The sequence below is a fragment of the Erinaceus europaeus genome, chromosome X (genome assembly GCF_950295315.1).
Source record: "Erinaceus europaeus chromosome X, mEriEur2.1, whole genome shotgun sequence".
In the NCBI taxonomy this organism is placed as follows: Eukaryota; Metazoa; Chordata; class Mammalia; order Eulipotyphla; family Erinaceidae; genus Erinaceus; species Erinaceus europaeus.
Window position 1 is genome coordinate 6993937 of NC_080185.1, and position 17674 is coordinate 7011610.

General features: G+C 40.1%; 1 protein-coding gene across 4 annotated transcripts in view; it reads right to left on the minus strand.

Annotated features, from left to right (window-relative positions):
* Window positions 1-17674, minus strand: part of AFF2 (ALF transcription elongation factor 2) — a 637776-nt gene that overhangs the window by 222909 nt on the left and 397193 nt on the right. For all 4 annotated transcript variants that reach the window (XM_060182897.1, XM_060182895.1, XM_060182896.1 and 1 more), the window contains exon 4: window positions 12845-12889. In XM_060182897.1, coding sequence (XP_060038880.1) covers window positions 12845-12889 — 45 coding nt within the window. The remainder of the gene's footprint in view (window positions 1-12844; window positions 12890-17674) is intronic.

The following is a 17674-nucleotide window of genomic DNA, read 5'->3' on the forward strand; positions in this document are numbered from 1 at the left end:
TCTACTTTTTAAATCTCTACTGATTTCATGTCTGATAGAGAGTTTCCTACAAGGAAGGGAGAAAAAAGCCAGAGCACTACTCAGATGCATGCAGTGTTGGGGACTGGACTCAGACTCTTAGGCATGTCAATCTCCAGCACATCAATCCCAGGAGGGCCCTGCTGGCAGATATATGGACTTTTAATAGTCTCTTTATGCTCTTATGTTACTGTTTAGCTCTCTATATATGATTTTTAGTCTAAACTACTTTATTGCATTGATATTTATTTATGACAGAGACAAGAACATCACTCTAATGTAGAACTTAGTGTCTAATGTGCTACTCTACCCCCTGCAAGCCTCCTAAACCTTTGCTTTATTTATTCATTTGTAAATAGTTTAAGTCACTATGTTGCTCATAGTTTTAATGATTTCCCTAGTAATATATTTAAATATATAATTTGTGGTATTATTAACTAATTATAACATGGAAATAATGACAAGACCATAGGATAAGAGGGTTACAATTCCACACAATTCCCACCACCAAAACTCCGTATCCCATTCCCTCCCTTGAAAGCTTTCCTATTCTTTATCCCTCTGGGAACATGGACCCAGGATCATTATGAAGTGACTGGCTTCTTTAATACTTCTACCTGACTCTTAATAGTGACTCATTTTTTTAATATTACTAATTTTTAGTGACTGGAGTTATTTCTCAATCAGCTTATTTGAAATATGTTTTTATATTTGGGGTCCATGTCTTAATCCCAGAAAAGCAGAAATTATCTTCCTAATACCAGGGTGTGTGATTAGGGAAGGCAGAAACACCAACAGTTAGAGAGGCTTTGTAGGGAAAGGGACTCTCCTGCATTGCTGATTGGAATGGAAGTTGGTTCAAATACCATGTTTCCCATGGTGTGGAAATTCATCAGAACACTATAAATGTACCTACTTTATGACCCAGAAATCCACGTTCTAGGGATATATGCAAGGAAACAAAAACACCTATCCAAGAAGACCTGTGCACACTAATGTTCACAGCAGCACAGTTGGTTATATCCTGAACTTGGAAGCAGCCCAGATACTCAACAACGGATGAAAAACTAAGAAATTTATGGTATATATATGACATATGATATATTAGAATACTGCACAGCCATAAAAATGATAAGGTCATATCCTTTGCAACATCTTGGTCAGATGGCATCATATTGATTTAGACAAGCCAGAGAAAGACCATTGTCAACGACCTCACTTATAGGTAGAAATTAAGAACAGGAATAGTGAGGTGAAGAGGACTGGGTGTGGCATACTGCACCAAAGCAAAGGATAGAGGGACACTGGGATCCTGTTGTATCTCCTAGACACCAATCAAGGGGAGATGAGAGGCTATGCCTATGTATTAAAGGCTATACTGTAAACCAATATGTATTTGGTCATGTTTTTGCATGTGCTGTTTCAATAAAGTGATTTATATACAATAAAAATAAATGAATTCTTTTTAAAAGAAGAGAAACCAGGGTATGTGACTGAGTGCTTTAGTCTCTACTTCTCTCTTGTCAGCAGACATCAGCCCTGTCAGTTGCTCAAAAGTCAATTTCAGCAACAAAATACTTTCCTCCACTATGGATCTATCATAGGTTTTCTCCTTCAGTGTTATCTTCCCCACTTCTCAGGATCAATATCGTGTAAACTAGGTCAAAGGAAGTGGAAAGAAGTGGTCATCACAAGTCTTCACACCCATTCCCATTAATTCAATAGTGTGTATGCTTTACATGGTATGTGACTTATCTTGAAAGTCAGTGCCCCATCAGCTAAGTCCCTAATCCAAGACCACCATGGAGTTTACATTTCTTGTATTCTCTGTCATACTTTTGGTGATCAGGAAGAGAAGGGGCAAGTCTTGCGTTAGTCATTTATTTTAAAACTGGAAGATATCTGCCAAATTAGTTGAGAGAACTTATTTTACCTTTCCCCCCACACCCCAACCCCACAAGCAGAGTCAGGACAAAAAGATGGGGTTCTCAAGTACAGTTGGAAACTATTACTTCTTTCAAATAAGCCTGGGTTGCATTTTAGCAAACCCATACATTGTTTAATTACCACTGCCTTACACCTAAGCTATATAAATCAAATGTAAATTCTAAAGGTGACTTAAATTCTCACCTGCTTCCACTCAGTTCAGCAGAAAATAAACCCACATATTCACACACAAAAAAGAAAGTGGTCAACAAACAGAATTATTTTTATAGTTTGCTGAAGAAACATAGTGACTCATGCATTCACTCAGTTATTTTAAAGAGTACTCTAGCTCACTCCCTGGACTGCTAAATGCGGAGTCGCTAAGTTACTTGTATTTGGCATCATCTCTTCCCTGACATGTTCCATGTTTGACAGGTTCCCATGATTCACAGGGCCAGTTACCTCATTCCTCACATTATTCATTTTCTCAATGATGTCTGTAGAATCATTTAAAATTCACATAATCTACTCACTGCAAACCCCCAGGTTCCCCATGAAAATATTTAAACTTCTTGACAGATTCTAAGTGCATTTGGAAGCACACTGGATGGCTTTCTCTGCATTGTTCACATAAGAGTTGTTCCCATTAAATTCAGCATCTTTCTTTTGAATTGGTTTTTGTTTGAGCAAAGAGGAAATGATTACTGGGAGGCAAATAATGGATAATATCTCTTATGGACTAATTTAGTTTCATGAATAGCTCACCTCATATATGTGTGTTATGTATTAAGTCCATTAGTGCTTTGAATTAGCTTCAAAAACAGTAATACCCTACATAATTTATCCAGTCAAGGGCATTCTCACCTGCTGACAAATTTACATATTTCTCAATGTCATTAGTTAAGAGGTAGTCATCAGAACAACAGAGGGAACAATCACTAGTCAGTTCATTTGTTTGACTCCATCAATATTAACAGTCAGTATAGTATAACTTATATTTAGCAATTGTTGTTCTTCTTGGTGGGAGCACTGTATTGTTCTTTCAGGAAACTATCTTTTTAAAAATCCATCTCAAAATAAGATAGATGCTATTTGAAACACTCCAGAACAGCTATTATCGAAAACAGCTACAAAGAAAATTGATGGCAGAATTCCAACGTGAACATTATTTATACATTAATTTGGCAGGGTTTAAAATCAATTGCCTAATTATTGGTTAAACTTATCAAAGAAATTCTATTGAAAGGTGCTTGATTATGCTGCATGGTTATGATAATACAATCAAATTTCCTTTCAGACATAATTGACCAATTTTGTTCCCTAAGCCATTTCCCCCCAGTTTTTGTTTCCCATTAAAAAAAAAAATAACAAGGACTGTATATGGTCTGCTTGTAATGATTTGATAAGCTCTTCCCACTGTGACTTTCAACTTAGACCTAATAAGCAGAATAGCCATGATTTGGAATGCTGCAAACATAGATCACAATGTCATCAAGATGAGGTTCCTAAGTGAGTGCTTACCAACCTGATCCAAATGGCAGGCAGAGGATCTGGAAGATGACACAGTTGATCAAATCAAATTCTCTAAATCCTAGCTAGAAAATTCCACATCTCTGATAAACAGTGAATTATCCTCACAGATGTTAGCCTACGAAATTATCAACTACTGTAGGTACTTCACTGAGAAGCACAATCTGTTAAGCGTCAAATCTATGAGAAGTGCACTATCTTCATGTCTGATCCTAGAAAGTAGTTAACTGATAGTCTGTTGGTATGTTTAAGTAAATTCTTTCCAGGAATGAATAAATCATACAACTGCAGGACGACTCATTGCACATCTATCCTTAGCCAGTAGCATTTAATGCATGCTGTTCTCTTTGGCTTAATTCTTCCAGAAATGATTACTCTAGGACCTATTAAACCCTATGGAGCTCAGAAGAGAAGCCGCCTCCATTGCCCATATTATTATATATGAGCAGCTTAGGAATCCCTCACAAGATAGATGAACTGAAACTGCAGAACACCATCACCAGGGCCAGAGTTGCTATGATTTTTCATTTCTGTCTTTATTTGAGAGTAGCTTGGCTCTAAAGAGCAAATGCCATGCTGAGAGAAGCAGGTACACAGGCTGAGCTGTACTGCAAAGATTGCTGCCTTTACATTACTGTTTTGTAAAAGGTATAATAAGCAGTGCTATACTTGACAAGCAGTGACGCCACCTCAATTGATGCAGCTGGTTTTGCCGGGGAAGGGCAGTTTGGCAGAAAGGTGTTGCAGACTGGTGAATTCTCTTTGGTTAAATGGCATTATTTTGGCATAATTGAATTCATACAAATTAAGAAAACAAAAGAAACTGAAGTGAGTTATTGATTGACACCACTATGATGTTATTTATTAAGTCAACTAACTAGAGCTTGTAAAAGAAGGCTCAGATCAGGAATATAATCAAGCCAACAGGATTAGAAGGAAGGAGCAGTTTGTCAGTCATTTGAGATCTGAGGACAACACATTTATCTCTCTGGGTTCCACTGTTTCCTGTTGTGTAAAATGTGACTAATAATATGATCTTTTGGGGGGGTGAAAAAAAAGATTTATTGGCATAATGTGCTGAAATTCTATGCCTGGCATATAGTCAGTGTCACAGTACCATTATTATTTTGTTAATTAGCAGCAGTCACTCATCATGCTATTATTTTATTGTTTGAAATGATATGCAAAACTTTTCTTGTTAAGATGTGAAAGGGATACCTGCTCAATGGGACAGAGAAAGAGCTCACCAAATAAGGCATGTGTCTTGCCAGGTTCAAGTCTCAACACCATTTATCAGGACTATGACACTGAAGGAAACTCCAGTGCTATGGTGTCCCTCTCTTTCCATTTCTTTCTCTGTCTCTTTATCTGTGTGGAAAAAAAAACTGCCCAGAATGGTGAAATGGTGCATGTGTGAGGGGTTCTATTCTCAGGGAAAAAGAAAAAACTACTTATATTATGATAGTTAGCTGGTGGTTTTAATGTTCCTAGAACTCAATCAATGTCTAAAACCATTCTTGTGGATTGGAAGGATAAATATCATTAAAATGGCAATTTTGCCAAAAGCAATCTATAGACTCAATGCAATCCTTACTAAAATCCCAATGATATATTTCAAGGAAATTGAACAGATTATTCAACAATTTGTGTGAAACTCTAAAAAAACTCAAATACCAAAAACACTCCCAAGGAAAAAGAAGAAAAATGGAGGCATCACAATACCCAACTTTACAAAGCAGTAGTAATCAAAATAGTGTGATACTGGAACAAAAATGGTCATATGGACCAATGGAATAGGATAGAGAGCCCAGAACTCAATCCATACGTATACAGATACCTTAATTATGATAAAGGGGCCAAATCTGACCATTGGGAAAAGAAAGTCTCTAACAAATGGTGTTGGCAGAATTGGACAGCCACGTGTATAAAAATGGAACCAGACCATCAATTAACACCATACACCAAAAAATAACTCAAAATGGATCAACGATCTGGATATCAGACCTGAAAGTATAAAATACATACAAGAATATATCGGTGAAACATTTCATGACATTAACACTAAAGACATATTTAGAGACTCCACCCCATTGGCAAAGGAAACAAAAGCAAGATTGAACACATGGGACTATACAAAAAGCTTCCACACATCAAAAGAAAACTCCAAAAGGATAAACAGGAAACCCAGCAAGTGGGAGAACATATTTGCACATCATACTTAAGACAGACACTTGATGTCAAACATCTATATAGAACTCATTCATATCAACAAAAAGGAAAAAAAAAACAAAAAACAACCCAATAAAAAAGTATAGCCACAGGCCCTTTGGAATATAACTAAAATATGCCTACTAACTATCTACAGAATGGAGACACCCCATCTATTCATCTGCACTATTCTAGCCTTTAGGTTCATGATTAGTCAACAACTTGTTTGGCTTTATATGTTAACTCTCTTTTCAGCCACCAGGTTCCAGATGCTAGCATGATGCCAACTAGACTTCCCTGGACCAATGTGTCCTAGACCTCTGATTCCTCAGAACCCTGTCCCACTAGGGAAATACAGAGGCATGCTGGGAGTATGGATTGACCTGTCAACGCCCATGTTCATCGGGGAAGCAATTACAGAAGCCAGACCTCCCACCTTCTGCAATTCACAATGACCTTGGATCCATACTCCCAGAGGGTTAAAGAATAGGAAAGCTATCGAGGGCGTGGGGTACGGAGTTTCGGTGGTGGGAATTGTGTGGAGTTGTACCCCTCTTATGCTATGGTTTTTTCAGTATTTCCTTTTTATAAAGAAATTTTTAAAAAGTAGGCAGAGGACATGCAAAGACAGTTTTCCAAAGAAGAGAACACATGGCCCACAGACATATGCAGAAATGTTCTAATTCACTCATCACCAGAGAAATACAAATTAAATCCACACTGAGATACCACCTCACACCCGTAAGAATGGCCTTCATCAACAAAACAGGAGAAGATAAATGTTGCAAAGGATGTGGAGAGAAAGGGACTCTAATGCACTGCTGGTGGGAATGTAACATGGTACAACCATTATGGAGAACAGTATGGAGAATCCTTAAGAAAATACAGATGGAAATACCTTACCACCCAGCAATCCCACCCCTAGGCATTTACCCAAAAGAGATGATATCACTAATTTGAAGGGATATATGCACCCCCATGTTCATAGCTGCATTATCTACAATAGCAAAAATTTGGAAGCAACCAAAAAATCATCCACAGATCAAATTGGTTAAAAATGTTATGGGACATATACTCAATGGAATATTACTCAGCAAAAAAAAAAAAAAAAAAAAGATGGCTTTTACATCCTTTGGAATAAAATGGATGAAACTTAAGAACATTATGTTTAGTGAAATAAGCAAGGATTTATGTAAACTAAAGGCTGGTCTCACTCATATGTGGAATTTAGAGAACTGAACACACATACATAAAATAAACAACCAGACACAACACAGCCCATATTTAAAGTGGGAAAACTATTGTGGTTACCTAGGGGGTAGGGCACAGACTTTCAGTGGCAGGGGATATGTGAAACTCTAGTCTTATCACTATTTAGTCCTATCAACAGCAATACAATATGTGGGAGGGGTGGATAGATTTAATATCTCAAGTTCCCCAACTGCCTAGATTATAGCCCTAAGCACAAATACTAGCTCTTGCTAATATTTATCTTAGATTTGCAAAATGATCATACTCTGATAAGAGGATTAATTGTTTATGGATCTCTAAAAATGTACCTGAAAATAAAGCTCTGCGAACATCTAAATCAATTACAGCTTTAGGCCAGATAGGGCAAGACCTTTTGACCTTGTAAGTATTCAAAATACAAGGAGGTTCAGATACTACTAAAAGCATTCAGATCATAGTGAAGTTAAGTATAATAACACAGATACTTAGCCCCCCCCACTAACCTGGCTATAATAATTAATTACTGATATTTTAACTTTCTCTAAGACTATAAGAAACCTCTTGCATCCTCTTTAAGACCTGCATTTCTCCTAGTCCTGGTACCTCTAGGATATGCCCATACTTCTTGAAATTCCTTTTCTATGATTTCTTACTGCCATACCAACCCTGTCAACTTTAATCAAATCGCTACTGGTGCTGCCACCCTGCATCATGCTGCTACTGAAATCCCACTGTGGACTGTAACCTGAGAGACCAGCCTGAGAAGTCAACCTCAAAACTTTTGAAATCTGGTGCTCCACTCTGACACCATTCTCTCAGACAGCATTCTCATCCAACCTCAGGCTAGTTACCAAACTCAAGCAAAACTATTACAGTTGTGTGCCCCCAGGAACATGCCTAAAATGGTTTCCCTAGCTTTCTTCTACCCTAAAATCCTTAATCTCATCTGCTTTGATCCTACTTTATGGTTCCTGTTCATTAACCATCTTGCCTTAACTTAGGTCATGCCACCTTCCAGATACCAGGCTGAAGATGCTACCATGACTCCACCCTGACTTCTCTGGGCAGATGATCTCACCAATGTGTCCTGGCCTCACATCTCCAGAGCTCTGGTCCACTAGGGAAAGACAGAAAACAGGCTGTGGGTATGGATCGACCTGTCAACACCCATGCTGTGGAGAAGCAGCTACAGAAGCCAAAACTCCTACCTTCTGCTCCCCATAAACAACCTTGATCCATACTCCCAGTGGGGTAGAAGTGATAGGATGAAGATAAGGGGACTCTGCACTCCAGCTCCATCAGCACCCAGAGAGACAGAAGGAAAAGGACATATGGAGATGGCTTTGATGTCGTGAATGGTTTAGAGGGAAAGAGAGGATTGAATCAGGAAAAGAAGGGGTAACTTTGCATAAATGTGGACAGATAGTTGTAGAGAAGATAGTTGGTCCATGTCTACAACTTTAGGGGAACTGTGGTGGACTGCAGTGGGGAGAGTGAAGATTCAGAACTCTGGTGGTGGGAATGGTGTGGATTCAAACCCCTATCGACATGTAATTCTGTTATATAAAAATATATTTAAAATGCAAAGCGCAGGACCGGCTTAAGGATCCCGGTTCGAGACCCCGGCTCCCCACCTGCAGGGGAGTCGCTTCACAAGCTGTGAAGCAGGTCTGCAGGTGTCTATCCTTCTCTCCCCCTCTCTGTCTTCCCCTCCTCTCTCCATTTCTCTCTGTCCTATCTAACAATGATGACATCAATAACAACAACAATAGTAACTACAACAACAATGAAAAACAACAAGGGCAACAAAAGGGAAAATAAATAAATATAAAATTAAAATAAATATATATATAAATAAAATAAATAAAAAAGAAAAAGAAAACCATTTTTTAATCTAGAGAGTTTCAGGCAGGTTTGTAGTAGGGCAACTGGCAAGTGCAGTACGTTAGGGAAATTAGGTTCTCTTTCCTCTGCTTGACCTTGGTTGCAGACACTTTAAAACCACACTAGATTTGGTGTTCCTGAACTAATAAGGTAATACCATGCTTTTTCTTGTGGTCAAAATCAGAGATCAAGGCACACATGCTTGGAAAGGTAGTCAGCATGCTGCAGGCAAACTCTATAATATCAGTTCGTGTCAACTTGCTAAGTCAGGAAGACTAGAAGCAAAGTCCAGGCAGATTTGACAAGAGGTTTTTTCATATATTAGGAGAGCCGCGTGCACAAAGAAAATGGTGCAGGAGTACTGGTGTGAAGGGGAGCTGAGCTCAAATCAGAGAAGCAGTGAGAAATCCTTTTGAAGAAAGCTAACAGGCTTTGATTTGAACAGGGCTTTGAGCAAGGGAGCTACAGTAAACGTTATTGAGTCATAGAATTTCCATGGTCTGGGCAGTAAGGGGATGATGGTGGAGGAAGGTTTGTTGTGTTGTACTTTCTTAATAAAAGGAGTTTCTGTCCTAGCAGGCATATATTTTTTTCTTTGATAAAGGGTGTAAGACAGATAAATAGAAAGGGAGAAAGAGAAGGAAAGACACCTACAGCACTGCTCCACAATTAACGAAGCTTCTCCCCTGCAGGTAGGGGCCTGGGCCTTGAGCCTGGGCCCTCACACATGATAATGTGTGCACTTTATCAGGTGCACTATGACCCAGCCACTTGCAGTTTTATTTTTATTGTTAGGCTAGGTCAGCTCTTGCTGAACTAACAAAAACAAACAAAAAACTCAAAGTGTTTCTAAGACTGTGAGAACTATGGTGGTTATCTGCGGGGGGATGTTCACAGAACTTTGGTTATGGTTGTTGTAGAACTATACCCCATATAATATTGTAAACCATAATTAAATAACTAATTAAAATTAGACAAAAAAGAAATCTGGTTTGCTGGGCAGTGACACATCAATTAAAGTACACATATGTAAGGACCACACCACATATGTAAGCTCCCCACCCCATCTCAGTCCCCACCTGCAAGGAGGAAGCTTCACCAGTGATGAAACAATGCTGTGAGTGTCTTTCCTTCACTCAATTTCCCTCTCTTGCTCTTAATTTTTTCTGTATCCATAAAAAAATAAAAATTAAAAAGGTGTGGAATGGTCACAGGGAGCCGTAGATCCATAGTGCAGACACTGAGTCCTAGCAATAACCCTGGTGGAAAATTATAACAATGATAAATCTGTCCCAATGTGAACTGGCATGGGGTTGTGTGTGTGTTTGCCTGATGTGCTAGAGAGGCAATCATAATAAGAAATGAATAATAATAATGTGAGGATGAGGGAGATGGGGAAGTCTAGGGAACAAACAGCCTAAAATTGCTATTATGCAAGCACAAATGATGTACACACCTCTAACACTGTTTATCTGCAGGTTGGGGAAAGAAAGCAGACCTTGCTTTCAAGATAAAGAGATTGGCAAGTCACGTGGTAAGGAAGTGATGGAATGTCAGGAGCAACTGAACACCACCTACTGACCCCTGGGGCTAGAGTCCTTTCCTCCCAATGGTAGCTGTTCCTTGGCTGGGAGAAGGAGAAATGCTGATCTCACTCTTGACTCTTAAGAGTGTGAAAAGCAATGAGAGAGACAGAGGGAGCCAGAGTAAAAGAGAAAATATACTCCCCCCACACACACACACACACATATACAGCAGAGGTAGATGGGAAGCAAGGTGACAAACAAGCAAGAAAAGGATCATGTGACCTGACAACAGTCCTGCAAGCATTCTGTTGTGCTCTGTAATGTCTAAAAAATTATAAGAAATAATCATAAGTGTTAGAACAGCAAATTCAGAAAGCTTGTTTTTCTTCTAAGCCCAGGGAATGAAGCCTGCCATTCTTCAATAAAGGAAGTCCCATTCATTAATGATGCTGTTGAAAATAGAGAGGGGGGAGATAAGAGAATTTTATACAATCTATAGCCCTTCAAAACAAAACAAGACATTTTCCTTGATTCTCTTTTAAGAACAGAAGGACTTTTGTTACTTTCTCAAAGGGTGTTATTTTTTTTTTATGAGCTTATTAAGGCAACCTGCTCCTTTTATTTCCATGTGTAAGTGACATTCTGCTGTTTCTCTAAGTGGCTTCACCAGCAGACTGAGTAGCCAGTCTCTGACAGGTGTTCACCCTTGCTCAGTCACTGTAAAAGCCACCTAGGGGCAAGGGCCAGGCTTCTCTTAAGTAGAGAATTCCAATTGTAGCAAATGATGTGGTGATATTGAAATGGGTTCACCATTCTTTGGGGAGCTAAGAAAAGACCAATGATGTCATTGGGAAAAACAAAACAAGAAAACTATCAAGACTAAAGTAAGAGGTTTCTGTAAGGAAGGCGGCCAGCACACTGGTCAGCATTTGTTGTACTGGGCGCATCTCCATCTGATGGGAAGGTACAAGCAGCTGGGTTCTCAGAGTGCATCACTGAGGAATTCACAATAGCCTCCCCTCACTCTGACTCACTCCCATCCATCTTGACCCTTGACCCCCAGGGAGAGATGCCTGTGGGGGTGCCATAATCTTGTCCTACAAAAGTAGTCTATTCCTAATTCAGATGGTTCCATCTCTGATTGGAACAATATAAAACATCTCTTCAATATTCCACCATAATGTTCTGGGTCTCAGACAGAAGAATGAATATCTACAACAGGAAAAAACAGGTGGCTGACCAACTCAGTGGTAAACAGCTTTCTGCACTTTGTAATGCTTTTGTTTGCATTTTCATAGGTTTTGTTTCTAACACTAGACTTCTGAGAAGGTACTGGTCAAGCAGCAGGAGGCTCAGGGTAAGTTGAGGGTGTCTTTGGTCCCTGAGGACTAGGGTTCAGAATCTTAGCTGTCTCATAGATTGTTTTCTTTCTGCAGCATGGTATTCTCATAGTCACACTGATCATTTCACATAATAACAAGCACTGATAAACTGCATGGTAGCTTATGGGGGAATCAAGACAGGTATCTTTGTCCTCATTGACAGGCAAAGGGGGGTGTCTCTGGTCCTATTTAAAGAAATGAGAAATAGAGTCAGCACTCACTTCCATAACTCCTATTCTTCTTATACAGACATGTGCCACTTAACATGGGAGATGTGTTATGAGAAAGACATCCTGAGGCAATTCCATCATTGTGTACAGATCATGGGATATACTCAATTCTCCAAAGAGAACTTCCCTAATTCCTTGACATGATAATTTAGGAAGGTGTTTTGGAAGAGGAGCTGCTCCTGTAGGTCACACTTAGTTTTTGCTTTCATATCACTAGGTAGTGGTTATTTGGGGATTGCTGTTGTATATGTGATCCATGGTTGATGAAAACATCACCATGTGGCACATGACTGTACCATATTGTTATGATGTCAACAGCCAGAGTCAGACAGTACATTTTCAGCCTTGCTTTGAAATTTTCCCATTGGTTTACTTTGTTTATTTTGTTTACTTTGGGGCGGGTTGCAGATATCTTTTCCTTTGCAACGCTGTGCCTGTATGCCATTGCCAAGCAGGAATCTACTCCCATTAGGAACACTGCCCATAATGTGCCATCATTCTCAAGTCCCAACTCCTCTCCACCACCACATCTCACCCCTTCATTATAGATCACACTCTCTAGGAGCAAGTACAATCCACACAACTGGGGAGATACCAGAGAACATCAAGGAAAAGATTTATGGTAGGATGCTTAAGTGTGATTATGATAGGTTCCTAAAGGAAATGGAGATGGATTCAAGAACGGAAGAGAGAAACTTGGTAAAATTAGCAGATGAGTTTTTTTTTTTTTCATGACTCAGGGATGGGGGGCGGCAGGTAAGTAATGAGAGCTGTAAGCAGAAAGGTCTTGAAGCAGAAGTTAAAAAAAAAGACTTCTTGTCAGTGAAATAGAACAGTAAGTACCCCCTTCCACCCTACAGATAGATTGCTTCATTATCAAAAAGAAAAGAAATAAAAGGTTTAAACTCACCCGCAAGATTTCTTCAACACAGCTTGGATCACTAGTCAGGCTCACCTAAAACAAAAGAAACAGAAACATTCAATAATCTAGCTACTTTTAGAGAAACTTAGTACACACTAGATTACTCTGAGGCAAAATTGTAAAGACAATAAATCTTACTAGCAGTGTGGGTTTTTCTCCTTCTGAAATACAAAGCAGTTAAGTATCTGCAAATAGCCAATTTGGTTTGACTTTCATGAAATAGTAAGACCACAATGTGAGATGGAGTGAGTCATCCTGTCATTGATTTGCTGTGGGACACTGAGTCATCCTCCCCCATCACTCAGACTTGACTTGCTTTGCTCATCATTCCAAAGAGGGAGCTCTACTCCCGGATCTTTGAGGTCTCTTGGACATTCTGCCATAGCTTAGAATATTCTTCAAAATCATCGGTTGTTAAAATAGGAGGCCTACCTGAAATTGTTCTATGATTAAATTACATTCTGCTTTCACTTGGGACTTGTACCTGTTGCCAACAATTTTATGCAAAACACTGAGGCGAACTGCCTGTGTAAATCACCTGCTCTGTGCTTAGACAAACACATGCAGTGGATTTCAGGAGCCATCTCTCCCAGTTTGACACCTTCAGAATCAATAAGAATTAAAGCAACTAGCAGGAGCAGACTGATGACTCACTCTACACCTGGCACAGAGCCTTCCCTACCAGGGGTTCCATAATCAGGAAGAGCAAGAAGCCAAACATCCAAGTAAGATTCCAGCTACAAAGCAGTCAATGACAAGGGACTGTGGAGTGGGGTCACCATCTGGAGTAGGGGCTGCTGTGTATGCTGTCACATGCACAAGTTATGGCCAAGCCCACCCCCCACACACACACCCAAGTATTCCTAGCTCTGTTTTTCACACTTTCAGCCTCTCTAGAATTGCAATTTGATCAGTTCTGCTTCCCTTCAATTCTGCTAAGGAGAACATTTGGTCTCCTTAATTGAGTGACTTCGCAGGTGACAAACCAGTCCTGTAGAGATAGCACTGACACAGAGACTATATGTTCCAGGCCTCTTACAAGTGCAATTAAATGTGAGCCCCCTGGATGCTTTGCTAGACTGGGTGTGAGCACAGCTTTATTTGAGGCAACAGGAAATGGAATGTGGTACCCGTTTCCCGTAACTTAAGAAAGTTCATGCCAGAATAATCAGCAAATCTCCAACGAGCCTTAGAGCCACTATTGTGCACACATTAATTTCAGGTAATGTTTACTAAATGCCTTCTCCATGTGAAGGCCCATGGGACAAGAAGCAGAAAATTCCTAGAGGGGGAGGTAAGCTGTGAAAGAGTGCCAGCAATGAGGGTACTTTAGTTCTTTAGTTTCTTTAGTTCCCCGGGATGGACAGCTCCAGCTTAGATCCATAGTCCTGTGACATTACAGAGCCCCCTCTCCCCTCAAAAATGTTCCAGTTTGGGGGATAAATTATATAGTTACCCACAAGAGAATAAATGATATCTAAACATTTGTTTTCGTGTTTTCCTTATTAAATGCTCATTTGTATGAGGTAGAGAGATTGTTTCTCATGAGCAAGAGAGGTATCAAAGCAGCACTCTGGAGTATGTGGTCCCAGGGACAGCACAAGGAGCTCCAAGCATGCAATTCCTGCACTCCACCAGCTAAATTCTTTATCTGGCCACAAGAGGAAAAATGTTAAAAGGTTTCATCACAAGAAATCAAAAACTTGTGAGTATACAGGGCTGCAGATATTCACTAACATTATCCTGGTGAACATTTCAATCTATACCAATAGCAAATCATTATGTGGTACACCTGAAATTAATACCATGCTATATCTCAATATCATTTTAATTAAAGAGGATAATATGACCTCCCATTCAAGAATAATAACATTATAATATTGGGTAGAAGGCAATATAAAGGAAACACTGCAAGAGTTAACTGGGCACACATCACAAAGAACCTTCGATTCAGATAGGCTATGACAGGGCATTTAGTCTGGCATAGTTGATTCTTATGCTCACTTGTTCACTTAAATATTTTTGTTGGTCAGACACTGTGCTAGTAGGCTTGTGCCTGGATGACACAGGATGTAAAGCGAATGGAGACAAAATTTCCTCCCTCTTGGAGTGTGCAGACTCCAGAGAAAGCAGATGTGAAGAGTCTTTTCACTAATATACAGCCCTAACCAAGGTCATTGCTGTAAAGGACACTGACCCATGGCCACACACTAGCTCTTCAGAGTGAATGTTTCTGTGTCTAAATAAGTGTGGGACTCATCTAATGCAGTGCACACCCTGTTAGAGACCCATAATGACGCACAGTAAAGGCTCTGATGTGATCAGAGCCAGGCAACATGGTCTCACTATGTTGGGGTTTCGACTCTTGAGGTTTTTTTTTTTCCTTAATTAGCAGCTATTTCTATTTCATGAAATGAGTGTTTGCCAAACATTCTAGCATATTCCAGGACTTTGGGATTTCACTGACGCATCTGAATAGGACAAAACCAATGTCATGCCAATGTTCAGTGTACCAGCAACTGTATTTGCCAAGACACATCTTGAGCTTGCCTGGAATACCTTCCCCAAACAAACACAAAGGGTGAAATGATTGTTGAGAAGCTTGGAATCTTCAATAGCCTTGTGAGCTGTCTGGACTATGCATGTAGTACCCACTCTCATGAAAAGGCCTTTGTTCTCTTTGTATAACACACACACACACACACACACACACACACACACACACACACACACATTTTAATTTAGAGAGGTAAAAAAAAAACCCGAAAAACAAGAAGATGCAGAAGATACAGACCTTGCAGGAACACATGACTGAGTTTAAAGAGTTGTGATGGGAGAACAGGACCTAGCACTTGAGCGTAGGACTCAGTAACTACTCCTCCAATGAAAATTGAGACTGCATCAAAAGAAAGACATAACAAATGAAGTAGCAGCCATCACCATCTATCTACAGATTCCTGCTTTGCTCAGATCTCATAGGCTGTCTGTGAGCTGCAAATGAAATAAGTAATGTGAATGTGCCTTGTTATACCCCTCCCTCCAGTCCCAGCCACACACACACTTGAGTCCATGGCGCTATCCCGTACTGCTCTCCTGACAACTTTCTTTTTTTTTTTAACCTTTAAAAACAAACTTTATTATTCATCAGAAAATATTTTTGAGCTTTGAAAATCTTACAGTACTTCTGTTTACACTGATAAGAAAACAGTTTAAATTATTTACCACTACTACATAATACTGATGCTCCAGGAACTTGGGCCATATTTATCCTATGGATTTGACTTTTCTGGGAACTCTCCTAGTTTGATTTGTGCAACAAAAATCTGCAGATAAGGAAAACACATATTTACAGCCAACAAAATAAGGGACCAGAAGCCTCAGTCACCTTGGGCTCTCATACTGCTATTTTTATTAGTGATTTAATATTGATTGACCAAATTATAAGACAACAATGGTAGAATTCCCCACTTTTCCCACCACTAGAGTTTATGTCCCCATTCCCTTCATTGGAAAATGCAGTAATTCTCCCAAGATCACAGATATGGGTTGATTGTGTATATATATATATATATATATATATATATATATATATATATATATATATATATATATACACACACACTCATTTTTTGTCTATAGTTCCTGCATCCTGACAACTTTCTTATGAATTCCAATCTTCTCGTGTTTGAAAAGGAAGATAAGAGTCACTGCACATACTATCTGCATACCCACTATTGACTACCTTTGGGGAGGGGGCTGTTAAAAGAGAACAACTCAGCAGGAAACCACATGAGGACTTCTTGGGGTCCATAGCATTCAGGAAGGAAACCATAGACAGGGAACATCAGAGAAAGATGCAGCTAACCTTAGTGAGTGAGTATGCAGATGTTGCTCTGTGGTTTCAGAAAACCCTGGAAGCTGAGCATCCTCATGGAGTCACTAATACCACGGACCAATCTAGCCCTGGCCTGCAGCTGTTTGCTTGGCAAAATAACTCAATCTGAGCCACAAATGATTTTCCCCACCTGCAAAGTGCTTTGAAATTTACCAGTACACATCGCCTTCGAGCCTAGAGCTGTGCCTAGGCCTGGGGAGAAGAGGGGAAAGTCCATGATACAAATGACTACCAGGCTTGGCCTTTTTCTCTGGGAGTTAAACGTCTGGGTGGGACAGGAAAACAAGCAATTAAAGACTTATACATTGTAAGGTAGTGGTGACATGGGTAATAGGATCGGATTCATTCACCCGCCTGCCTGTCTATTCATCAGTTCTGCCATTTATTTCTTTAGACAACAAATCCTGATTGAGCTCACACTGTGCTCAGGATGGTGCCAACAGGGAGGATTCAAAGACAGTGGAGACAACATAATCTCTGCCTTACAGACTCCATGCAGATTGGGGTGACAAACATTGACAGCACACAGACACATTGACAGCACACAGATAGGGATGAGAGGCAGGGGCCAGGGGCAGGGTACCTACCGGGCTCCCAGGCAGTGCCAGGTCTGACAGAAGCTCCCATCCGCTGAGGTCCCCACTGTAGTCCTCACCCCACAGCATAGTGATAGGCCATGAATCAGCCATGGCTGAGAAGTGGTGGGGCCACTTGAGGCCACTCCAGTCTCTGAGCCCCCCACCGAGCGGCACCAAGGTCACTGTGCACTCTTGCAAAACGCTGAGCTAAGGCTGGGGCTGATCCCTGATAGTGACTGTGTCCAGTTGCTCTCCCCTCTCTCTTCCACTGGCTTTCTCTCACACACCCCTCTACCAGGAATTCTGGAAGAGTCACTCAGACAGGTGTGAAAGCAGGAGAGGGAG